This window comes from Besnoitia besnoiti, chromosome IX (genome assembly GCF_002563875.1).
Source record: "Besnoitia besnoiti strain Bb-Ger1 chromosome IX, whole genome shotgun sequence".
NCBI lineage: Eukaryota > Apicomplexa > Conoidasida > Eucoccidiorida > Sarcocystidae > Besnoitia > Besnoitia besnoiti.
The window spans coordinates 1,440,393-1,464,405 of NC_042364.1; the positions used below are offsets into that span (position 1 = coordinate 1,440,393).

At 56.6% G+C, this 24,013-nt stretch overlaps 5 protein-coding genes across 5 annotated transcripts; 4 read left to right on the plus strand and 1 right to left on the minus strand.

The window, feature by feature from the left end:
* Positions 1-431: 431 nt before the first annotated feature.
* On the plus strand, positions 432-1,455 carry BESB_013750 (uncharacterized protein; the record flags this gene model as incomplete). Its single annotated transcript, XM_029360105.1, has 2 exons — positions 432-609; positions 1,220-1,455. 2 exons carry the CDS (start codon positions 432-434, stop codon positions 1,453-1,455), a joined length of 414 nt encoding a protein of 137 aa, XP_029216772.1.
* A 1,718-nt stretch (positions 1,456-3,173) lies between these two features.
* On the plus strand, positions 3,174-6,441 carry BESB_013760 (microneme protein MIC2; the record flags this gene model as incomplete). The annotated part of the gene is made up of 3 exons (XM_029360106.1): positions 3,174-4,797; positions 5,005-5,950; positions 6,303-6,441. 3 exons carry the CDS (start codon positions 3,174-3,176, stop codon positions 6,439-6,441), a joined length of 2,709 nt encoding a protein of 902 aa, XP_029216773.1.
* Positions 6,442-9,026: 2,585 nt separating this feature from the next.
* On the plus strand, positions 9,027-12,786 carry BESB_013770 (FHA domain-containing protein; the record flags this gene model as incomplete). The annotated part of the gene is made up of 6 exons (XM_029360107.1): positions 9,027-9,909; positions 10,414-10,493; positions 11,115-11,223; positions 11,709-11,844; positions 12,148-12,231; positions 12,651-12,786. The coding sequence occupies 6 exons, from the start codon at positions 9,027-9,029 to the stop codon at positions 12,784-12,786; spliced, it is 1,428 nt and encodes a 475-aa protein (XP_029216774.1).
* Positions 12,787-15,816: 3,030 nt separating this feature from the next.
* BESB_013780 (uncharacterized protein) lies at positions 15,817-17,676 on the minus strand (the record flags this gene model as incomplete). The annotated part of the gene is made up of 3 exons (XM_029360108.1): positions 15,817-15,978; positions 16,204-16,287; positions 17,167-17,676. The coding sequence occupies 3 exons, from the start codon at positions 17,674-17,676 to the stop codon at positions 15,817-15,819; spliced, it is 756 nt and encodes a 251-aa protein (XP_029216775.1).
* A 1,797-nt stretch (positions 17,677-19,473) lies between these two features.
* Positions 19,474-20,307, plus strand: BESB_013790 (uncharacterized protein; the record flags this gene model as incomplete). The annotated part of the gene is made up of 2 exons (XM_029360109.1): positions 19,474-19,520; positions 19,929-20,307. The coding sequence occupies 2 exons, from the start codon at positions 19,474-19,476 to the stop codon at positions 20,305-20,307; spliced, it is 426 nt and encodes a 141-aa protein (XP_029216776.1).
* Positions 20,308-24,013: the final 3,706 nt, after the last annotated feature.

Here is a 24,013-nt window from a genome sequence, read left to right on the forward strand (position 1 = left end):
CAAATGGAGACACGTGATGCATGTTTTGTGAGAGTTCAGCCAGTGCCAAGGATAGGGGGGCCGAGAGTGGGACAAAAAGAGTGCCGAAAGAGAATAGGACCGAAAAAAACACGAGGAGAGTCCGCGGACCGCCCGCCAGCGGCGCTCCAAAATGCATGGCTGCTACGGAGATTCCACCAAAGCCACTAAAATCGTAGCATGAAAGGTCTTCGTCAGGGCGCCTGTCGCGAGAAAAACTGCAATGAAGCGGGCAAAAAGAGAGAAAAGACGCCCATGTAGCATATACGCGAAAATCTTTGCGAGGGAAATTTGTGCATGCATTGTCGGGATGAACTCTACAACACGGATGGAGAAAGTCTGGCGAAAACTCTGGGGAACTCATGAGCACGCAGGACCGGCGACCCCACTGTCACGTTTCCTGCAGGCACAAAATGGATGCCGATGTGGTGTCAGGAGGCAGGCGCAAAGCGAGTAACTGGGAAAAACCCGACCAGCCAAGTGCGCAAGACAACGGCTTCACAGGAATAAGCGGGCGAGGCGAGCCGGCCGAATTTGGAACGCCGCCGTCCGTTGAAATGCGTCACGCCATCGAAACTGCTTTTTATGCAGGTTCGTAGCGCTCTGTCTAGTAAACAGCCGAAAGAAGGACGACGACAGACACTTTCGTTCCACCTTGCCACTCTCCGTCTACGCGCAAGTGTGCTGCACTGACGATCTACATAGCTTTACGGACAGGCACTTTATTTAAGTAGTGATGAGCGTAGCAGTTGACCGAGCCTTCTCATCTGGTTGACGTCGAGATACGCCGTCGCGTATATATTTCAACAGAAGGATAATCCTACGCCTTCGCCCGTCGTGCAGCTTGCAGCGCGCCGAGTATCGGCGAAGCCACGCTCCTCGTAAACCCCACCAACCCCTGATAAACTTGTGGATGTGTGTATGTGGCACAGACGCCACATCACGTAGCTCGCTCTCCCGCCTGCTCGTTTTGTCCTGTAACTTGCGTGGTATGTGGCCGTAGAGGGCGTGCTGGAACTTCGCGGGTCCACGACCCGGAGCCTGTCTACTAAGATTCCTAAAGCTGTGCGCTACTAGTGGGAATGGTCGGACGAGCATTACTCATCGCTCCTAGCAGTGTACATCGGCGAAATGCCATCAGCCGCGAAGCATATGCGAGCTCGCGGCGACTTCTCGTGAGAAGTTTCTTTTTTTCTTTCAGCAGCCCTTACGTTTGTCGCCTTGCTGACTCCCCAAGACGCGGTGAACCGCAGACGGCAGGAACCGCAGCTCTGGCGTATGTGCAAGAAGCCAGCTTTCTTCTGCCCAACCAGCGCCGTGGCAATAAAAAAACGATATCTCGCTAGCACAGCTGATCGCCTCATGATCCTCCTGGTGTCACTGATCACTACCGTCGACATGCTGACCACGAGCCAGCATTTTATTCCCATGGGATAGCAGAGTTTGTCGTTCCCGGCTGGTATCTAACGACCACATGTACCACAAAATCCAGATAATAAACAGCATCCTTGCAACTGCTCTGAGGGGCGTGTCTTCCATACAGGCGCGAAAGCCACCTATAGTCTTGCACAGACTATACTTTGGACATGCTTGCTAGAAAGGCAAAGCAGCGCCGTAAAAACGACTCCCTCGGCACACATCTGCGAAGAACGTGGTAACCATGGCAGCGGTTAGCGCGTCCCCATTTTGTGCGAACTTCTGCGTGGCCATGCGAATGAAAATCAACTGATTCTTCAGGACTTGTGTCTTGATGAAAAGCGGAGCGACCTCCCTACGAGCGAAAGGCTCGCGCCCTGCGGGAGTGGCAATCTCTTCGGCTTCTTCGGCACCTTCTGTCGCTTTTGTAGCAGACGTACCCGAATGCGTGTAACGTTCGGACGCCGCAATCGGCGCCCACTAGAGTGTGGCAGTCTGGGTAGCGCGTCGCAAACTCTAGCTTGGCGGAAGTGCTCCCGGGGTCCGCAACACCAGGACGACTAGGATCTGCGGTGGCAGCAGGGCACCGTGTGCAAATCAAAAGATTTCTGGTCCCTCCACAGTGGCTCCACGAGTCAGAAACGGTGCGAATTCAGGGTTTGCGCAAGTCGTCCGCGAGGTCCGTATGGAAGAGACGAAGCGTGCGTTTGTGGTCTGTAACGTGATGACGGCTCAATGCAGCAAGGGCAGCCGCATGAAACGCCGCTCGTCAGATAACCTCCCGCTTCAACGCAGTGCGCGTCTCTAGATCTCCTCCGATGAAAATCGGCGGACCCCACCAGCACGCCGACGTCATCGATGCTGACCATCGTGTATCGGGACGGCAAGGTTCAGAGACGACACTCCGTGCGGCGGTAGCAGTTGGCTTTGCGGAGATTTCAATCGTGGCATTTTTGTCTCGTTTTCTATTTCAGGTTGATCCGGTAACCATTGTCGCCTGGGCTTCATCCTCGTTTTTGTGCCTGTCCACCTCGTTTATCGAGTGTGCGCCGAATCCGGTTTCGCCTGGGATAGGGGGGGGAAGCAGCGTGGCCGGTTGCTTTTTTTTTGAAGTGTTAGCAGGATGAAGATTGGAGGGGCCGCTGTTTTGGGCTTGGCGCTCATCCTTTGTGTGAGCGTGCCTTCGTGTAAAGCGACGGAAGAGCGATGGTTTTCTAATTTGTTTAGGAGCAAGTCGAGGCCGCCCCCACGAACATCGCCAGCTGTGCTCGATTCACAGGGTAAGTAGTTGGCGTCAAAGATTTCACTCAAAGCGCCGGTGCCGTTCGAGCCCACGCGGAACAAAGGTCTTTGTCCTCAGCGTGCCACAGGTGTTGCAGGTTGTATTGCCGGTCTTTTCTGCGAGCTCTGGGTCATGCAGCCGGTGGAGTGGACAGGGGGAACACAGTGGACTCGTTGATCACTACGCCGGACTCTGTGGGTGGCACATCTGCTGCGTACCCGTGGGAAATTCGCGTGATATAGCGCCTATCAATAAAGATAGGGTTCCAGATATTAGCGAAAGCCGTCATTGCAACGTAGCTGTGTATAGCTAATGTGCCGTGCAATGATCTGGGTGTCGTTCGGCTTCCTTCTTTGTGCTTCGCACTTTCTGTTGGGTTGTTCAACCGCGGTACTGTTTTTTGTTTGGCCGAACCACCATAATTTGATTCGTTCCTGTTGGAGGCGTGCGTGCAGTAATGGAGCAGCTGGAGAAGGCGAAGAAAACGTTCGCCGCTGGGGAAGGGTGCACAAACCAAATGGACATCTGTTTCCTAATCGATGCGTCTGGCAGTATCGGAACCGATAACTTCCAGCAGGTGCAGAAGTACCTGCACAGTTTCTTTTCGGTGTTACCTATTGGTGACCGAGAGGTGAACACGGCGCTTGTAACTTTCTCGGGTATAGCTCACCGTATTTGGGATTTGAGGTCTGCAAACGCCACTGACAAGGATAAAGCGATGGAAGCTGTCTTGCGCCTTCCGTACGATATGGGTACCACCAACACAGCCGATGGACTGAGAGTATGCCGCGAGGCATTATTTACCACTGGACGCACGAATCGCAAGAATGTCACCAAGGTCGTGATACTGATGACTGACGGCGACTCGAATGTCCCTCACAAGACAGAGAAGGAAGCGAAGAGGCTTCGTGAGATGGGCGCTTTCATTACAGTTCTCGCTGTTGGCCACTACATCAACCATTCGGAGTGCCGAAGGCTGTGCGGGTGCTACCATGACTCAGAAGACTGCTCGCTGTACTTGAGAACTGGCTGGGGGCAACTGATGAGCGCAATACAACCTATGCTCACGGAAGTTTGCAAGAAGTTGCCAAAGGACGCCGTTTGCTCGGATTGGTCGGAGTGGAGTCCTTGCAGTGTTACATGCGGAACCGGCAGCCAGACCCGGGAACGCGACCAGCTCTCCAACCCTGAACCTGGGACGCCAACATGCGACGGATGCGACGCTCCGTTGGGGAGGACCTGCGAAGCCCAAGGGGGTCTTAAGGAAAGCCGTGCTTGTGATAAGGAAGTGTGCCCTGTTAACGCGGGGTGTGGGGAGTGGGGAGAATGGTCACCGTGGAGTTCGTCTTGCGGAGCCGCAACAAGGAGGAGAGAACGGACGCGCTATAATAACCCGCCCCCTGTCGGAAAAGGCTTGTTATGCAATCAGCAGATACCGCCACGTGAGAAAGAGGAAGTCCAGGCAACGCAGTTGGCTGCGTGCGTAATCACGCCACCGGCGCCGCCTGAGTGGGGTGCATGGTCTATGTGTACCGTCACGTGCGGGGGCGGAACAAGGTACAGGGTGAGAGACGGACTGCGGGCCGGACTTGTCGTGGTCGAGGAGGGCTCTAAACCTCGCCTAGTCGGAACCAATCCGTGGCCACAGTTCGACTTGTTCACGACTGAGACGTGCAACACTAATGAGTGTCCAGTCGATGCGACGTGCGGGGACTTTGGGCCGTGGAGCGAGTGCTCAGCGACGTGCGGCGGCGGAGTGTCACGGAGAACGAGATCCCCCTGGAACGATGATGCGAAACATGGGGGAAAGACTTGCTGGCAGCAGTACAAGGACGGACCAACTGAAACAATGCAGTGTGGTATGCAGAACTGCCCAGTGGATGAGAAACCAGGAGAGTGGCAAGAATGGGGCCCCTGTGATGTCACATGCGGCTCTGGAAAGCAAACGCGACGGCGCGGCAACAGCATTCTGGAAGCTCAATACGGTGGCAGAACTATCAGCAAACAGAACGAGACCCTCCCTGAGGGCCAGAAGATCCTCCTCGAAGAGACTACGGTTTGCCATCTTCCTCCATGCGGCGGTAAGGCATTGTATTGTAGGTCCGTTCACGGTTCAGCAGCCTTGGCAGCGGTTGGAAACTCTCTTGAATGCTCGAGGCTGAGCATCCTGTTCATTCAGGACGTGCTTTTGAGAGGAGCGTCTGTCTGTGTGTGCGTGTGTGTGCCTCCGGCGATGTCGTTCATTGAATTGAGGCGGAATGTGTTACTATGATGATGCGTTGCTTCAGGGTTGTGCACCTACCCTTGGAGCGAGTGGAGTAGTTGCCAGGGTTGCGACCACGGCAGAGGCTTTCAGCGCAGGGAGACAGCTGTCAAGTACGACTACCAGAATGGCAAGTGTGAGCAACCGACTTCGGAGTCGCAGCCGTGCTCTTGTGGGGGCCCAACGCCCGTACCACTGCCACCTGCATCAGAGGAAGCAGAGGTCGGAATCCCATCACCAGAAAGGGAGGGAGATGAAGAAACCTACCCCAGTGGAGGAGAGGGTCCACGCGGTGGAGGCGTGGGTGAAATCAGTGGAGGTGTGGGTGAAATCAGTGGAGGCGTGGGTGAAACCAGTGGAGGCGTGGGTGAAACCAATGGAGGCATGGGTGAAACCAATGGAGGCATGGGTGAAACCAATGGAGGCATGGGTGAAACCAGTGGAGGCATGGGTGAAACTAGTGGAGGCGTGGGTGAAACCAATGGAGGCATGGGTGAAACGAGTGGAGGCATGGGTGAAACCAATGGAGGCATGGGTGAAACGAGTGGAGGCGTGGGTGAAACCAGTGGAGGCATGGGTGAAACGAGTGGAGGCATGGGTGAAATCAGTGGAGGCATGGGTGAAACCAGTGGAGGCATGGGTGAAACCAGTGGAGGCGCGGGGGGAACCGGTGAAGAAGGAACTCCCGGAGTTATTGGAGGAGGTCTTGGCGAACACGAGGACATTGCCGGCGAAGGGACACCTGGTGAAACAGAAGCAACACTTGAAGAAGGTGCACCAGGGACGTCCGGGACTGAAGGCCCACCAGGGCCGGAAATTTCTGAAGGAGACAACGTCGAGACAACCACGAGCACCGAAGAGCCTAAGAATGAATCGGAAGGTGGAGGACCTGCAGCGATTGCCGGTGGCGTTATCGGTGGTGTGGCACTGCTGGCAGCAGCGGGGGGCGGAGCCTATTACTTCCTTGGGAGGTAAGCGGTGAAACACACACGAGATACGGACGCCGTTTTCTGCAGACATGCCGGCGAACTGAAGTTAGCGCCTGTTTTCTGTGAAAGGCTTCATGTCCCTGGTGGAAGAGCTCCGTGGCAGGGAGGCAACGGTCCGCAGTGGTCGTCGATTAGCTACAGCGAATATTGTTGCTTAGAAACATGAGCGCCACAAATTCACCGGACCCCAACTGGCAGCATGTTTGAGCGTCTTGAGTGGCTGGTGAGTGGCTGGTGCATACAGGCGACTCTGCGAAGTTGACAAAAGTGTTAGGAAGCCGACTGTTCTTTTCCAAATGGCAAACATTTCCTTGCGTGTGTGTGCATTTTTCAGCAGCGGGGCAGAAGCCGTGTCCGCAGTAGCGGATATGGAATTCGATACAGAGGGGGGGACCAGAGTGACAATGGAAGAAGAGAAAGAAGCTATGGTGCACGTCGACGACGAATCGGGCATGTGGGCAGATGATCATTGAATGATTCCGTTCTATTTTATGAATGCAGCGAATCAGTACTAGCTACATACACCATAAGCGTGTTCGATTCAAGATGAGGCATGCGCTGTGAAAACCAGCGTGCAATCGACCGTCTAAGTCACTTCAGACGAAGATTGATTTGGTCTCCAGCTGCAGTTAATGAGCCGCAGTCTACGCAAACAACCTATCACGAAAAGAAAACTGATCTTCGACCTGAGAACAGAGTATGGATTGTTCGATGTTGGCAAGGGGGCTCTGTTTTAGCTTTGCATCACTTCCTAGCATTTTACGTGCAATCGTGGGTGAAGGCGGGGTAACGTAGTACCTGGCATGCCGTGGTGGTGTGCCAGTTTACCCGAGTCGGGGCTCTGGACGGGCAGGAATCGCCCTCTCAGCCAATCCAAGTATATTGAAACACGAGTGAAGCAGTTTTACCCGTTCTCCGTTTTAACTGCACTGCAATCTCGTCAGAGCTGTTGCGGTGTGCGCCATTTTACGATTGAGCGAGCCATTGTGTGTGGCGAGCCTTTTGGCGTGGGTTTGGGTTTTATTTGGTTTTCCATGGATTGGTTAACATGCGTAGAGACCGCATGTGTGCACGCGGCATGTTTTCCTGAGGGGCCTTCAGCCCTGGTGATTTTGCTTCATGAAGCGTCCGCGCAAACTGGTTACTAAGCTTCTGCATATACGATGAGCCCCCCGCACCGACGGCAGATGGTGACTGAATGAGAATCTTACGGAAGAGGACAATTTTTCTTCCGGAAGTTGTGCCTGTTTCATTAGCCGGAGCTGACGCGTAGTTGAAGAGCTGATTGGGGGATTCACTGTTGTTGTAAGACATTGCCAGCCGCCATTCCTGCGGCCCTCAAAAGCCGCAGTGTATACTTAAGAGCAGATATCTGTAGGCAGGCAGGCCTTGGGGGTTTAGGGGCAGTCCTAGGAGGGAGACGCGTTTTTAGAGTCCCGCCGCCGGAGGGACTGGCTGAACGGCCACGTTTCGGACCGCTGCCACACGAACAGATCTAACCTGCAACGATACGATAAGTCTGCGGAACGGAATGCTGCTGAGTTTCTTCTGGCATCGAAACCGCATCTCCGGCGCTTGGCCTTCTGTGCAGGACAACCGGGAACTGCAGCAGAGCCTGCCACTGGTTCATCAAACAGAGACAGAGCAGCTGAAAATAGGACATTGGCATGAATTCAGCAGCACCATTGGCGGCTCGCCGTGAAGGGTTGGTGTAGCGTGAATATCATCTATTCACGGCGAGCCGCCACGCGGCGATACGCCTTATCGTAAGATGCACGCACTCCCACCTTCAGATGGGAGTAGGACCGCCGCCACATATAATACAAATGTTATTAAATCTTCCTCCTTCTCGACGATTCCATATTATTAGAGCGGAACACAACTGTTTATCTGCGAAAGCTTTAGTTTTCATTTTTCCGCCACCGACAATTCGACAGCAGGGTCTGCCAGTGGCCTTCCCAGTGCATGCGGCCCTTGTCATCCGTTTCCTGTTTTTTCTGTTTTGGATGGCCCATGACGGTTTGCCTCATGTCGAAATTTTCTTGCCTTCCTTACGTTTCTTCTCGTGGATGTGGACACGCCTGCGCCATACCACGTGGCGAAGACCCTGAGATCTAAGAAGCACTGCTTGCATGCTATCTTACCAATGTTCTGCGGATCGTGTCTGCTTGCTGCTTGCCGTTCATTCCTAGCTCTCTTTGCGGATGCCTTCACGGTGTTCTCTGCATTCTGAGTTAGTCCGCTTTCGTGGTTTCTGTTGTGGCCTGCAACAGACTTTTCCGCTTATCAGCTTCGCTGCTCCAGGAGACCTTGCGCGCGCTTCGGCTTCTGAAAGACTGCTCGGTTGTCGCTCGATAACCCGGGTGGAATCTTTGTTTCCGTTAGTTTAAAGAGCCCACCGAGTCGGACTGGCCAGCGCGTGGAGGTCGTTTGCGCAGCATTCTGCTTCAGGTTCGATGACAGCCCCAGCTTCTCTGGCGCTGTGCCTGCGATCCATATACCCCTGCAGCTGTGCGTGCTGAGCCATTCTCGGTGTACCTATGCCTACAGCGCCCAGCAGCAGATAACGGATTCCCCATAGTCTTTTCTGTCCTGCGGTGCTGCTTCCTAGAAAAGCGGCTGAACTCGGTGCGAGGGAGCTAGGTCCGTGCGGCTTGGCGAGCAATCCGCGCGCTCCTCTGGGAGCTGCGCATGCAGCGTTTCGAAAACGCTTTCGCCTTAGAGAGCGTCGCTGCTCCGTGCCAGACGGCGTTACGGCCTGTCGATGCGTCACAGTGGACAGTAAACCAGTATTCGGTATCGCATGTCCTTCTCGACACCACCCCCCCTCACCCTACCCCTGACCCCCCCCCCCCCTCCCCCGCCCCAGCAGCCTCTCCTCGAGGATGGCGCAGCGCTGACGCCTGCGTTACTGCAACAGTTCTCCAGTTCGCTGTCTTGTTTTAGCCGCTCGACAGCTACTGCAGCAAGCGTCGCGCGGAGAACGCGTTTCTGACTCCGCACGAGGTGTGCTTCATTGTCATCGTGAGACTGTTTCGGGTGGAAGGCAGCGGTCGCCATGGAGCGTCCTCCACGCAGTCCTCCCGGCAGACCGAGTCCGGCGCATTCGGGGCCTGCTTCTTCCTCCTCCTCGCTCTCTGCCTACGGTCCGCTCCGTTCGCGGCTGCGCGGCGGCGAACTCCACGGGCGCCGCGCGAGGGAAGAGGGCGCGGAGGCGCGCGGCCGCCGCAGTCTCAGCCGCAGCGCTTCGCGCGAGCGCCTGCGGAGGGGGGCCTTGCCTACAGAGCGACAGCACTCTGAGTCCGCGTTCGGGGCGTCTCGGCGTCGGAATTCGCGTGAAGGGAGACGCGAGACGCCCGGCGCGTGCGGGGGCCACGAGGCTCGCCCGCGTCTCGCAGCTGCGAAGCTCCCCCGCGAGAGCGCGCAGCACAAGAGGGAAAGGAGTCCCGCCCGCAGGCCGCACGGCCGGGGAAGCGACGACGAGGCGCGGCTCACGGAGGAGCGCCAGCGCCACAGAGAGCAAGCGGGGGGCGGCTTGGCGCGGCTCCTGCAGGCTGCAGCGGGCGCCTCGGCGGCTGCTGAACGCGAAGTGGAAGCCCGCAGGGAAGCGACCCTCAAGCGCGCAGCGGAGTGGCGGAGTGGCGGGACCAACGGCGTGGAACGCGAAGGAGGAGACGGGAGCTGGGACGTGAAGCACGAGAGGGAAGCTCCCCACGCGGCCGTTAAGGCGGAGGAGCGCGGCGAGCCGCCCGCCAGAGAGGATCGCCTGCGCAGTCGTGGGCGCTTTCGAGACTCAGAGAGCTTCCTGAACCCGAAGCGAAACGGCGCGAGCGACTCCAAGCACGCCTGGGGGCGTGCGGCGATGGATACCGGCGCCGGATTATTGCAGGATGACAGCCGATATGGACGCGACGGGAGCAAGGACGAAGAACAGAGACCAGGTGAGGGCGACTTCACCGTAGAGCCGAAAGATCGAGAGACTTCATGCGAGCCCGCGGCCGCCGCTCTCAAAGGCTTCCTCAGCGTGTCGCTTGCGAGAGATGAGTAGTTGTCAGCCTCTTGGCCCTTGGCTCTCTGAGTAGACGCCAGCGAGGCGCGATTTACGCACCTTGTCCGCGTCTACGTGTGTCTGTGTTTGAGAGCGTCCGCGCGGAAAGCACGACATGGTCCTCTGAGCGCCTTCGGCTTTTTGATGGGATTACTTTTAACACCGCATAATATGCTAAACAGTACCATATGAAGCGAAGTTACAAACTGGTTGCGGCTGGGGTGCTTTCTTCTTTGCCTGCGGTCTCTGTGTGACTCGGACTTCGGATCTGGTTCGCTCACGCGGCGTCTGCCGCCGCTCGGCCGTCTGGCTGCGTTGCCGCTTGCATTCCGTTTCCCCGTCTCGCGAAAAGAAGGCGAGATTCGTGGGCAGTGCTCTCTTCTGTTCTTTTCTTCAGTGCTCAAGCCGAACTTCGAGCCGTCGGGCTTGCTCAAGGAGGAGCAGGGCGAGAATCTGAAGAACGGTGTCACACTCAAGGTAGATTATCTTAACACACACAGGACTCGCCAGCGGCTCAAGCCTCCGCACACGGCCCTGCTCTATTCTGTGCTTAGAAAGCGAAACGGAACGCGGAGAGGCGCCTTCAGAGCAATGCGCGTGTGGGAATACCGGTGCGCAGATACATTTGTATCTATATGTGTATGTCTATATATCTATATCTAGTTGTCTATCTATTTGTCTATGTCTACTTGTCTATATCTATATGTCTCCATTTGTATATATCTGTGTATGTCTACGCATACATATATGCTTATAGGATATGCATGTGGCGGTGCCTTGGCCGGTGTGTGTGCTTGGTGAAAGGGGACGGCCTGAGAGTCTGTTGTCCCTTTGTCTCCGCGCCGGAGGCCCTCTGTCGCGCATCTCGTTCAGGCGTCTCTCTGCATGAAAAAACTCGCTTCGCTTGCCGGCTCGCCTCAACGGAGTGAATCTTGTATCACCGCTCGCGAGAGATTTTCACTCCGGGCCTTAATCTGCTACCAAGATCGGTCAAGCGTTAGCAGCGCATGTGTCAATGCATGCACGCACGTGACGGTGTTTGGGTCGCCAGCTCCTGCTCAGCGCGTTTCCGATGTATTTCCTGTTTTTTTGTCGCAGCACACGGAGCCTGCGGATGCAGCGATGCCCACGAAGAAATGGCGGCTATACATGTTCAAGAAAGACCGCACGAAGCCAGCTGCTGACGCAGCGACGCAGGAACCGGATAGTGAGTCTCCTCTTCGAGGCAGCGGCCGCGCAGCGCTAGAGTGAGGGACAGAGCTACGCTGGCGACAAACGGGCCTGCGAGGAGTTTTGCGGTCGCCGCAGTCGTTATGCACCGTCGTAGAGGCAGATGCATACGAAAATGGATTATCTGTAAACAGACTGATGATGGGCGTTCGTCTGCAGGGCACGCGCGCAGATATGGATCTCTCTCCTGGTTCTTTCGGGGCGCGCTCTTGTGTGGCTTTGAACGGGGATGCTCCTTCGTCTGTGCGCTTCCACAATTAATGATATGCACGCGACTCCCTTCACCAGTTCGTCTGTCGGTCTGGCAAGTCTCTCATCGAACTGACTCTTGCGTGCGTGGCCTTGGGCTCCATTGTCAGCGTCTGTGCGGGCTGCATGCATGCGCGACCCTTGAGGACGCGTGCGGCTTTCCTCTTTTTTCCCTTCGATTTTGGGGCGGCTGCGCATGTGTGTGAACCTCAGAGACGCTTCACATTCACCGCCGGTCTTCGTTCATCTTCGGCAAAGACACTCGGGTTGCGGACATACTGCTCATGCACCCGACCATCTCGAAGCAGCACGCAGTTCTCCAGTTTCGCAAAAAACTCGGGGACGTCAGGTGAGCCGCCGCGCCGCAGCGCTCAGCGCTGCCTTGCGCCTCCACATCAGGAGGGATGTTGCATCCTCCTGAGACTATGCGACGTCATTCTGAAGTCTGTCTGCACATCCGCCCTAAATTGCTTTCGTGCCTCTCTGTGGTGCATGCGGCGCGAAGCTTCGGGGGGGTCTACCGCTGGGCGGAGCCCTCGCTCGATTGCCTGCGCGGCGGCGCGTGTGTGTTGACGTGGGATCGTCACTAGGAGGCTCCTGCGGTCTGCTCGTTAAATCGAGGCGTGTTTCGCCTTTCGCGTCTCTGCTGCAGTCCGTACATCATCGACCTCGAGAGCACAAATGGCACGTATCTCAATGGCGCCAAGATTGAAACCTGTCGCTACTACCAGCTGAGGTGAGTCGTGTGTTTGCCGCAAGTTCGCATTCTCGGGCCTCTTTGCCGTCTCGCGCGTGGCGAGGAGTGGGGAGTCTCTGCGACTGGAATTGAGCCCAGGCGCGAGCAGCTCAGTTGAGAGCTAACAGACAGGCTGGCGGCCAGGTTTAGAAGGCGTCACGTGCACATGTGGGAGGCACCCGCGGGCCCAAAAACTAGGTACAGACGCATGTATGCATCTATCTGTTGAGGTACGTGCGCGCGCCGTTTACGGCAGCTGCACACGCAGTTGTGTGTAGACAGAGACTCGAAGGAGACGCGTGGAAGGAGCGGGGAGCTCGTGCGGCTTGCATTTTGTGGCGTTGGCGGCATCAGCGCATGTGTCGTCGGTGTCTTCCCTCTTTTTGAATTTTTCTGTATTTTTTCGTCATTTTTTCCAGGGAACAAGACACTCTGAGATTCGGGAAGAGCAGCCGGGACTTTGTGCTGCTACACACTGGAAGCGTGGCGGTTGACTTGAGCTACGACTTCTTCCTCGACTCGAGAAAGAACGAAGTGCAGATGACCACAGACTGATCTGTGCGCGGGAGGGAAAGAAGTCGAGTTCGTGCCTCCAGAGCCAGCTTCTGTCAAGAGTCTGTTGTTTTCTCTGCGTGCATGCTTTCTCAAAGTCGAGCTCATCCGCCCAGCTGAAAAAATTCTCGCTTCGTTGTGCTGGTGAGGTTTCCGCTCGATCCTGTGCTGACACCGGCCGCTTTTTTCCTCGCAGCTTTCGTGGGCGAGTGCGTGTCCTCTCTGCTTTCTGTCGGTCCTTGGCTCTGGACTTGCAGGCCGGTTGCGTATGTGGTTGTTGGGCGGTTTATCACTCGCAGATCCGCAGACCTTTTGAAGTGCTCGTTTTTCTCCTTTTCGTTTTTTCTACTTTACTGTCTCCGCCGTGTGAGAGGCATCTTTCGGTCTGCGTGCCGCCTCAGGTGTGTTGGTGAACGAAAGAGCGCGACGCAGGGAGACGGGGGATCTCGCCTTTAGCGAGCAAGCACAGAGGCAGGCGTGCGGCAGCGGGGTTCCCTCGCTGTCTCTCGGGTGCTTAGCCTCCCGCGCGTGTTTTTCGTTTTTTTTAGATTCCGGATGAAACAGAACAAAACGCGATTTGTGCTGGCCCCGCCGGGTGTGGGGTGTATTCCTTTCCGTCATATCTATCACTTTTTTCTGTTGTTGATCGACCGCAGGAGTCCGAACCCGATGACTGAAAAAACGGTATTCTTTGATGGGTTTTTCTCGTTTTCTTCTGCGTTCCATGCTTCCTCTCTGCCGCTGCCCGCTCCAGTCCTCCCCTCCTCGTTATGTCTTGCAGTCCTCGTACATATCCCTGCCCCCCTATTTTCCCTATTTCTCTTCCCTTCGTTGCTTTTCGCCCTTGGGCGCCTACCTTCTCCGCCTAGACCCCCTTCCCCCCCCGTCCCCGCTCTACCTCTCTTTTCCGCTGTCTTTATGGCCTCCGGAGTGCACGCCTAGGGCGATCCAGCGTCAGTCTGGCTTGTTCGCCGAATGCGGCGTAGGCGGCAGAGACGCATCAGAACGCAGGTCGTATTCGAGTCACAAGCCCTGGACAAGTGCCTAACTCGTTCCTTGGCTCTCGCTCGTCGCATGTGGTTGGTCAGCCGCACGCAGCACACTCAGACTCTCCCACGCACCCACTCACTTTACTTTAGATCTGTAGTGCTCAGGAAGCATCTAGGAGTGAGCGTGCGTTGCCCGCTGCGCAGGGTAGCTCCCTACCTTCCTCGGCGTCGCCAGGCTGCGCGTCTGCCAGCGGGAAGGTTTCTGTTCTACGTACGCCTCCGGAAAGGCACAGTGACCTTGGGTGACCTCGGCGTGTGCGCCGTTATGAATATATATATATATATATATATATATATATATATATATATATATGCGTACGTACTCAGTTTAAGTTAAGGCGTCCTTTGTTTACAGCTTGTCCCGTTAATTCAGGAGCATACCGTTAAATTCGATGATCTCACGTGTTCACTCAAATCGAATAAACAAAGACATTATAGTTCCTAGAATGCTGAAGATGACTCCGGTTATGAGATACAGACGACCAAGTTCTGTATGATTGCAGCACACCACCACCCCACTGGACTGCTTAAGACAGCTAAAAGTGTTGGATTTCAATATCTACTACAGTAAGATTATTCCACATCGGTTATGTTCTAGGCGTAATATACGGATTCATGTTCTCACCCTAAAATTCTCTTGTATGATTGACATTTAGCGGTTTAAATCTTGAAGGTCTTTGTTAAACCGGAACATAACAACATAGAGGGTAAAGCTGGACTACGTTCAAACTTTAAACTGGATGCGTTTCAATGTTAACTTACTAAATACCATGGGAGCGAAGATAATCGAATATGTAACTCCGTTCATGGAAATCAGAAGAGCTTTCACTGATTGTAATTACGAAACGATTATTTCACCTAGTCAACACGATTCGATTGTTTGGGAATAACCTCCCTGTCTAGAGGATTGAGATAACTATTATGAATATAGAACCAATTGAACACCATGTATTAGTATAGCAACGATAATCAGGGTAATCTGGTATCCTTCTTGGCATAACGTGTAGTTAAATGAAGGGTACAATCCTTAATATCTGGGACAATATATTATTGTTCTGGCGTGTCAATAGTTACAAAGCATGCGCATAAAAAGCGTAAATACGTGTGTGCCTTGCCATGCTACGCCTCAGCCACAGTTGAGGCAGAAAACCGCACTTTGCGAATGAGCACCATCCTGAAATTCACGCCCATCTTGGCGCTCATACGCGTACTCGTATACCTGTCTATGATAACTCCGTTGAACCGACACGAAATGCGAGTACTCGGAAAGCACGTCTGCACGTAAAGCGCATCAATGAGAGCCTGATCAATATAGGGTATTTCTCCTTTTATGTGTGGATAAGCCTGGCTGCGCTGCGTGGCGACTGCTCCTCCACCCATAGCAACGATAGCAAAAAGGGATTTCGAGCGCAGGCCGGGCGTGCATTTTGTCGGCATTTCCTCCGTTACGCCGACTCACTCCACTGCTGTGTTAATCCCCGTCTCTCTCAGCCGCCAGTGGGCGTTCCCTCAGTGCCCCGGATCCTGAGCCTCGTGTTTGCCGGTGCCGGTCTACGCTTCCGCGAGGTGCATGCGAGGGCCGGTGAATTTACAAAGTGCCTAAGACGAGACGCTGCGGGACTTGGCGGTCCTGACCGGCCCCCTGCGCGCCACCGGGATGGAATAGAGGGCCGTCTCTTTGGCTGAGAAAACTGTTTCAACTACAATCGGCTAGCAATCGAGCGTTCGAGTTCGAGGGAGAGAAAACGAAAACCGAAAAACCGGAGACAGGAACTAGAGCCGGCGCGTCGAGGTCTCACGTGGCGCGGCAGCGTGCGCAGAGAATCCCCCTTCGCCCTCGAGATGCACTCAGGAGACGCACGGTGGAGACAGCGCCCAGGCGCCTGAGGAGGTCGGCTAGCCTCCCTCGCGCGCGGCGACTCTCCTCTAAAGAGCTTTTTCTTCTCTCTCTCATCAGCGGGGCTGCAGCGTGCTGGGAAGCCTCTCAGGCGACCGGCCAGCCGACGCGGTGGACGTTCAAGTTGTCAACGCCAATGTGGTGCGTGTAGGAGCTGACGCCCGGCTGCAGCTTCGTGCCGCCCTCCTGCTGGTCCAGGCGAAGCACCTGGTCCAGGGCGCTCCGCGTCTCCTGAATCAGATCTGCCGGCTGCAAAACAATAAACCCAACGCACACACGCAAAAGCTTAAACACAATGCTCACACACACGGTCTACTGAAGCATCGCCGGTGCACAGAGCAGGCCCTTCCGCCAAACTCCCTCCGCGCTCAGTGCAGTCCGGTCGGGTTTTACTGAAGCCTTCGCGTGACTGTGCGGGGGAGGGTTCGAAGCCATAGAGGGGAGACACCATATGAGGCATCGGCAGCCGCTTACCGTCTTCTCGCCGACTTTGTCGGTGATCAGCTGGCGGAAGGCGTCGTCGTCCTTCAGGACCGCGATGCTAGGGACGCTCTCCACCTGAGGGAAAAGAAAAACGGAGATCTTTTGCATGCAAGGCGGTTCCCCCGTCTCCCGCCGACGGCAGGCATGCATGCCCTTCAAACAAAGCGCCGGCACACCCGAGAAAGGGAGAGGAAGACTTGCGCGACAGGCGCAGAGGCGGAGTGCCGACAGAGAATCGCAAGGGAAAAACAGAAAGGGACTAACACAACTGAAACGCGAAAAAAAGGCAGGCACAAACCAACACTCTAGTCGGAGAACTCTGCCGACTCCTAACAAAAAACCCAACTGCCGGATGCGCGCAGAGACACGAAACGGGAAGACAGGCAAAACATGAAGGGGAGGGTGAGAGATGCAAAGGGAAAGGAAGGTGAAAAGCCAAGCAGCAAGACACATTGGCGAAAGGAGACCCGAGAGTGCATCGAGAAAGACGTCACACCGGCGAAGAGAATCATCTGGGAGATATGTGGCTGCAAAGGCAGCCTCGGTTTGACTACGTGGTCACCGCGGAGCAAGGGAGAGTGTGCCAGCGTCGGGGTTTTTTCGCCCTGGTGATGCACTGCCTCTCGTGTGCCCCCTTTCTATCCTGCTCCGAGGTTTGTTCACCGTTCCCCCTATAGAGCAGCTACAAGATCGAGATGCAGAGAGCCGAGTACGCACTCGAAGCCGCAACGCCTCCCCGCTAGAACTGGGTCGACACAGTGATGCGCAATGGACACACGCTCGCTCCACGCGAAGACGAACTACTGCGACAGGCACTTTGGATACGAAACTGTATGCCAGGCGCGCAAACACAGACAGCGAACGCGTGTCAGGCGGGTGAAACCTCTCGCGCTGTGCGAGATTCCGCCCGTTCACACTCCCGGATTCGAGCCCCACGAGACGCGAAAAACCTACTCGCGCGTGGTACGCCGCTCTGGGGACGCGGTCGCAGTCGACAAGAAGGAAAATTGCGTTGTTGCTGGCGCTGGCGGCGAAGTGTGCGAAGGGTTGGAGCAGCAGCTTGCTTTGGAGGGAGAAACGCGCGGAGAAGAGGCACACGACAGGCTTCTTCTTGCTTTCCCCGTACACTGCAGCTTCATACTCCTCCATGGTGGCGACTTCGTGCACATTCTTCAGCTGAGCAGCTCCCGCCCGAGCCGTTGCGCCGGAGAGCGACCCGAAGACTGCGGGCGCTGCAGGCGTCGCCGGCAGCGGGTCCGCGAGCGCGGCGGCGTTCGCCGGCGGGATTGCAGAGGAGAAAAAGCGGCAAGACAGAGGGGGGGAGGCACGCGCAGCAGGAGCTAGCGCAGAAGCGGAGAGAAACCGCGGTGCAGTGACGAACATGCAGGGTACAGACACCCCAGCGAAAGCGCGGGGTGTAAGGCGGGCCGACACCCGGTTGAGGCAGGCAGCATTCAACGCCATTTTCGGACGTTTACAAAGTGAAACCAGCACTGAATTGTGTGAGCAAAGAGCCAAGAGGCTACCGGGGCAACACAACCGAGTAAAAACAATGGTGAACAAGAAGACGATGGGTTTCGGGCAGACCCTGCTGCCGAATCGTTCGGTTGCGTGGTGTTGTGCAGCCAACAAGATCCGGAGTGTGACAGAAAGCGAGCCAACAGAGACTTTTATTGCCTCATGAAAGAGCAGAAACGAAGGGAACGCAATTGGCAGAACGGGAGAGAGCGAGCAAAGTACCAGTTTTCAGCGTTTTGCGACCGTGCAGACGAACACAGCAGCACCCCCGTGGTAAAATCCTTTGCTGGAGGTGTGTGATGACACCAAAAAGAGATGGAGTTTCGCACTTCAGTGAAGTATACAAAAGCGTAGCGTGGAGACAGCAAAGCTTCGGAATTCGGTTTTCTCACGACGATTCGAATTGTGAACGGATCCGAAGAAAACGCGCGCGGGGTGAGGAAGTCCCCATCGAAGCATTGGCACTGGTCCCCTCAGGATTCTGCACAGTCCTCCGGAATAAGCCCGAAAACCGCCTCCGAAGAAAGATCTGTCCAAAAGATCCGCATTTCAATGGATGTTCCGGATTTTGGGCTGCTGCGGTTGACGGATTGCGCGAAGGCGACTCTTTCTTTGCACGCGGGCGCACAGCAGACACACCAAACGCGTTTTTCTCCAGCGTAGGGGCTGCGCGGTCTCTCTAGTTCAAGGCAGGCGGCTCGACGTTGAAGCTGAAAAGTTCTTGTCTCTGTCTCCGGGAGCACATTCACGACAGGCTTTCCCCTCATCTCTGGGGCACACCTTGCATGTCTCGTGCACTTTCTTTTTCTTCTGCGTGGCCGCCTTTCGTGTTCATGGAGGCGCGCGCCGCAGTCCGCCACCTCTCTGAGGACGGCCCCCTTTTCGGGCCTGCGTCTCTTCGCCGCCACCGTCCTCCCGCGGCCTTTGCCCGGCCTTAGTTAGCTGTGCTGTGCCTGAGGCGTTCGTCCCGCACGGTATCTGCCCTCGCTTTTCTTCTTCCCGACCTTCAGTTTCCTTTCACCTCCAGAAATCCATGCATGTTCGCACACAGACTTCTGGGGCGTCCTAGGGGCGCCGCGCCGGCTCTCGCTCGCCCTCCTCGGTTGGGCGCTCGAGCCTCTCCGGCGGCTCGCTCACGTCAAGTTGCACACCCTTCCTCCCCGCCCCTCTCTCCTCCCTTTCTGCTCCTTCTGCAGAACAGTTCTCGTCTCGTTGCCTCATCGATCTCAGCCAAGCGCTGTTTGTTCTTCGTGTGCGTCGCGCGCCCTCGGCGGAGAGGGGGATATCAACGCGTGCGTGGGCAGGCAGGGAGCGCCGTTAGCGCAGCGCCAATCTGAAAATCAAGGCCTCAGCGCCAGCTGCAATGGTCGCGTGGAAACATCCCGCGGGCGGGTGTTCCGCTTCTTCACTCCCTCTCCGCTTGAGCAGTGGAAAACCCCTGCGAACGCCCAACTTGTTGCAGAGTGGGGCCGATCAGTATTTCCTTTTCTCCAAGTCCGCGCGCGCCGCCAGCGCCAACGCAGTCACTCCGCGGTGTCAGTGGGGCCTGCCTGATGGCTGACAGAGCTCTGGCCGCTCAAGAGAGCAAGGCTCGCTCCATGTTGTCTGTCTTTCGCTTTTCCCTTGCACAGAAACCGAAGGCTTGCAAGTGAGATCGCGTGAACCGCGGTCGTTGCAGGCCCGTACAGCACCCAAACCCCCCGAGGTCGAACCCGCGGTGCCCACGTGCCAGCCCTTTGCTCAATGCAGTCTGCAATTGTGATTTCCTCGTTCACGTCTTCACGGTTGAGGTGCGTCTATACATCGCAAGCCTTTGAGCCTTCCAGGCTAGTGTGAAGACCGTTCGAAATCCAGCCGCCGTCGCTGGAAGCCCGCCATACCGGCGTTGCGATTTGAGGCCCTGCACCGGCAAGACGTTCAGGTGTCAGGTCTTTGTTGGTCTTCTTTCCAGCGATTTTTCTGCCTTCATCATCCAGTTCATGTCTATGTATTTTTCGAGATCTTCCGCCTCATCCTGAGGCGCGCACACGCATTGATGGCGCCGCCTGTGAGCCGGCCCCCGCGTCTCGCACGCCGTTTTCTCTCCCTCTTCTGCTGGGGCTTGTTTGTCTTTCTGCTCTTTCGGAAGCGTCGGTTCTCCGCTTCTCTTGCATCTGCGCCGCAGTCTGCCCGTTCCGTCTCTCCAGGATCTTCCGCAGGCTCGCCCTGTGCGTCTCCGCCGCCCGGGGCTTCGGCCTCGTGTCCCTCACTCTGCGGCCCGACGCGCGGCCGCTGTCTCCGCGCGAGCACACGAGTGCGCAGGCGACAGGCCCGAGCACGTCGGCGTATGCTCTGCTAAAGGATCATCACGCGGACGCGCTCAGGGTCTTCGTCTCCTTCTCCTCCCCCAAGTTCAATCTGCAGGCGCTTGCCTCGCTGGCGCACCTCCCGCCGCCTCAGCGAGAGCGGCGCCTCGCCGCGCTGCTGCGACTGCGGCAGCACGTCCGCGCGCGCGTGCGGGCGACTGACGAGCGAGGCCTGTCTGTCGAGCTCAAAGTCCTCTTCGACGGCACTCAGGAGGAGCTGACAGTCTCCTGAGCGCTCGCCTTCGAAAAGCCGCGCCAGCCATGCAGAGGGGCGACTCGGCCTGCAAAGAAGCGGGAAGGCGGCAAGCGAGTCGCCACGCGGAGGAGGGAAGCGCGCAGGAGACCTCGGACAGATAGGCGAGAGATGACGGCAGAGCCGGGGAGGAGAATCGGATGGGGCGGGGACAGGAGACGGAGGAAGGCGAGGGGAAGGGCAAGGGGGAAGGCTAGGGGGGGGCCTGAGGGGGAGGGCGAGAGGGAGAAGGGGGAACAGTCCAGGGCGTTGGCAACGCTAGAGAAGAACGTTCCCAACGGGGACGCCCAGGGGGACGGAGGGGGGGTCATCCGAAGTAGACACGAACCGGGTGCCTGTCGAGGGTCGCTTTGACTCAGAAGCGAACGGGCGCTTGGATGCAGTCGAGACCGATCCCGGAGAGGGAGGGGCAACGCGCCACGCGGGACAGGGGTAATTGGCCTGGACGGAATTTTTCAATCTGTTTTTTTTTTGTGAGACGAGAGCGCCTGTCTCTGAGCACGACGGGGGCTGGGGCCTCAGACTCAGGCAAGGCAGCGGACGGTGCAGCCCCGTCAATCCCGGCGGACAGCTCCTACCGTCTCGAAGGAAGGCAAGGATGCGACAATCGAAGACTCGCGAGCAGCCTCGTGAGCGAGACCGCCGGCCCTTCGCCCCCTTTTCGATCGGCGCCCGCGTCCTCTGTCGCGCCTGAGGGGGGCCGGAGCCTCACGCCAGGCGACTGTCTCCGCGCGAGCCCGCCGAGGAAACAGAAGAGGCCGGCGACCGCGGCGGAGACGACGCGGGGGCACCCAGGGCTCCTGGACAGGACCAGCGGCTGCGCGCAATGTGCGTGGGCCGCAGGCGAGGTTGTACCTACGGTCGCTCGACGGTGCGTGCTGCGGGTCGCCCGGCTGGGGGGTGCCGTCGTTTCACAGGGCTCCCGGCCGTTGTGGCGATTCTGCCTGACTCAACGTGCGTACTTTCCCTCCAGGCGGTGCGCCAGCACGACGCCCGCTGCACGGCGGGACGGTACAGGGAAGCTGTCGATCCTGCGTACTTAGCAGGCAAAGCGTAATTTCCATGGCGAGGCCGTGTTTCGCTTCTATCTCGTGACTAGCCTTTTAGGGAAGATGTGAAAACACGGAAAAAAGAAAAGTGGGAGGGCTCCGGAGGCGCCCAGAAAACAGGGATCGCAGAGAAAATGAAAGGGAACAGACTACAGAAAGCTACGCTGCAGGGGAGCGCCGCTGGAGCGAACCTGGCAAAGATGCAAATGAGAAAACCAGGGACGCAGGTGGAAGAATGTTGCAGCGCGTGGTTGAGGCGTAGTAGGCGCGAGGCTGAGATATTTGTGAGAGTCGGGTAGTGCAGAGAAAGCGGCAATTTAAGGTGCGGACAGCCAAGCCAGGGAAGTGCACTGCGGAGATGCGCCGACACTAGGAGCAGAGATTTTAGGTAAAACCCAAACTCGCCTCCCGGTGTTGGTGGGCTCCTCGAGGCCGCGACTAGTATATGACTAGGCATGAAAAGATGCGTAGGGAAGAGGTCTGGTATTGAAAACGAAGACACCCTGAAGTGCCGGTAACGGCGTGGGAACGAGGCACGCAGCACGCGGAGACAGGGAGCCATCCGAAGTCTCAAGTTGAAGCCCGGAGGCATGGGTCGCGGTATGTGAGACTCGTGAGCCACCTGACGCAGACGCATGTGATGATACGTCAACTGTTTCGTCTTTGATTCTCCTCGTGGTGCGGAAATGCGGGTTTGCCGCACGTCCTGTCGACTAGCGTATTCCGAGGGAGCGAGATGGAGAGCTCGTCTGCGCAACGGTGAAAGGAACCAGCTCCAGGCGAGCCGACAAAACACAGCCGCAAGAGTGCAGGCGGAGAGAGTCCGATACAAATTCGCATTGTACTCAGGCGTGGAGTTGGGCGACCCCTGGAAATTCTGCGGCGTCCCCGCGTCGCCAGCCTTTTGGTAAGCTGGTTTCGCCGGTTCTCGGGCGTGTCGCGGATTCACTCTACTACTTTTTTCCGGAAAGCAGACAAGCTGTGGCTTCCGAGCCCATTTGTGGCCTTCCATTCACCGTCGTCCGATGCCATTTCCGCCTTTCGGTTGAGGTGCACTACTTTCAAAGTCAACTCTATCGGGGCGTATACGGCGCGGGTGAGGGCAGCCGCTGAGTGGTTTTCGTGTCGATATATGCTGCATGAAAGAATGAATGAGCTTCACCTCAGATCTGGGACGAAGCTAAGGATGTTCACGAAGCAAGCGTTTCGCATTCTTTCTGAGGCTGTGCGGCAGCGTGAGAAAACTGCCTGAGCCTGTCACTCTGGCAAAGTATTCACGCGGCCCCGCTAGTGGCGATGCCTGCGAAGTCCAACCGGAAAGTGCGCTGGACAACCGCCTGACAGGGAGGCTGCTGTAATCCCTGTCGCGAATGCATTCACCCAGAATGTTGGCGAAGAAAAGCGCTACAGAGAGCTTCTGCGAACCCGTGGCGGATGCATGACGTAGCCGGCCTTGTCTAATACTAACACCACACCGTCGGACATGAGTCGCTGCTGAGCGATCGGGCTTGTCTTTCTCCGCGCCAGTCAGACTTCATTCAGATTGGAATCACGAAGCTCCGACAAGTTGAAGTAAACAGCACTCGCCGCTAGGTTGTGCTTTAGCGCGCTGATCGATTGCGGGACGTCACAAACAGCGACGTAGGCCAAGGGCAATTTCCAGGTTTGTATGTACTTTCCATCGGCGAACCATGAGGCTGCGAACAAGCGGGCTCCCGTTAACTCGTAAACGGCGTGATTGCCCTGGTTTGGGAGAAGAGTAAGGGGGCCCAAGCGCGTACTGAGTCGATTCGTGGATTGAATCCAGCCCCACCGAACGGCCATTGCCGCACAGCTCGCAAGAGTGGAAGCTCGGCTGTGTGGCGCTGCTGTCGAGAAAGGACGGGTTTCGCCTGACGCCTGCAGACAGCACTTTTTTGAATGCCCCGGAGTTTCCTGCGCCTCTTGCTTGCCTGGAACATGCGGATGAGCGCGCCATCTTACGCGCGCTGCAGCTTGCGTAAGGGGCTTCCACCACTGCACAGGGCAGACAAATCGTAGACATCACGTCACTCGTGGTGACGTCTAGATCAGGACACCGCCTGTTTATTGACTGTGCGAGAGACAGGAACGCAGATAGCGTTTCGCCTCCAACGAGGGCTTTATGGAAGAAACGACGCGCGTTTCACCTCAGAAAGCGTGCAAGCGAGAAGATTCAGCAGTGCCGTTGCCCTCGCTCACCCACGTAGAATGAGGCGACCCACAAGGCACACGCGAAACAGCCCTGCGAAAGGGGCTAAAGCGTCTCGATAGTGTAGACTACGGCAGTCAGAGGAGGAAGGCAGAGTACTTGTATTCAGCCCCGACGCAGCTCCCGTGAGTTGTGGTGTTTCCTCGACACACAAGTGAACAGCTAGAGTCACGACTGTTTCAAGCTTGTAATTCCCTGAACAACGAACCCATCGTCATGCGGCAGAGTGCCTACTCCCCGCAATGTCATATCGAGCGAGCCCGTGCTACCGGCAAAGTTTCTGCCGATGAAGCATTGTACATCCAGACAAGAACACTGGACAAAGGCTTTGAGGAGCCGCATCAACCCCGTACGAAATCGCGCGTTCACAATAATAACCAAAACGCTGTGCAAACACAACCGCAAG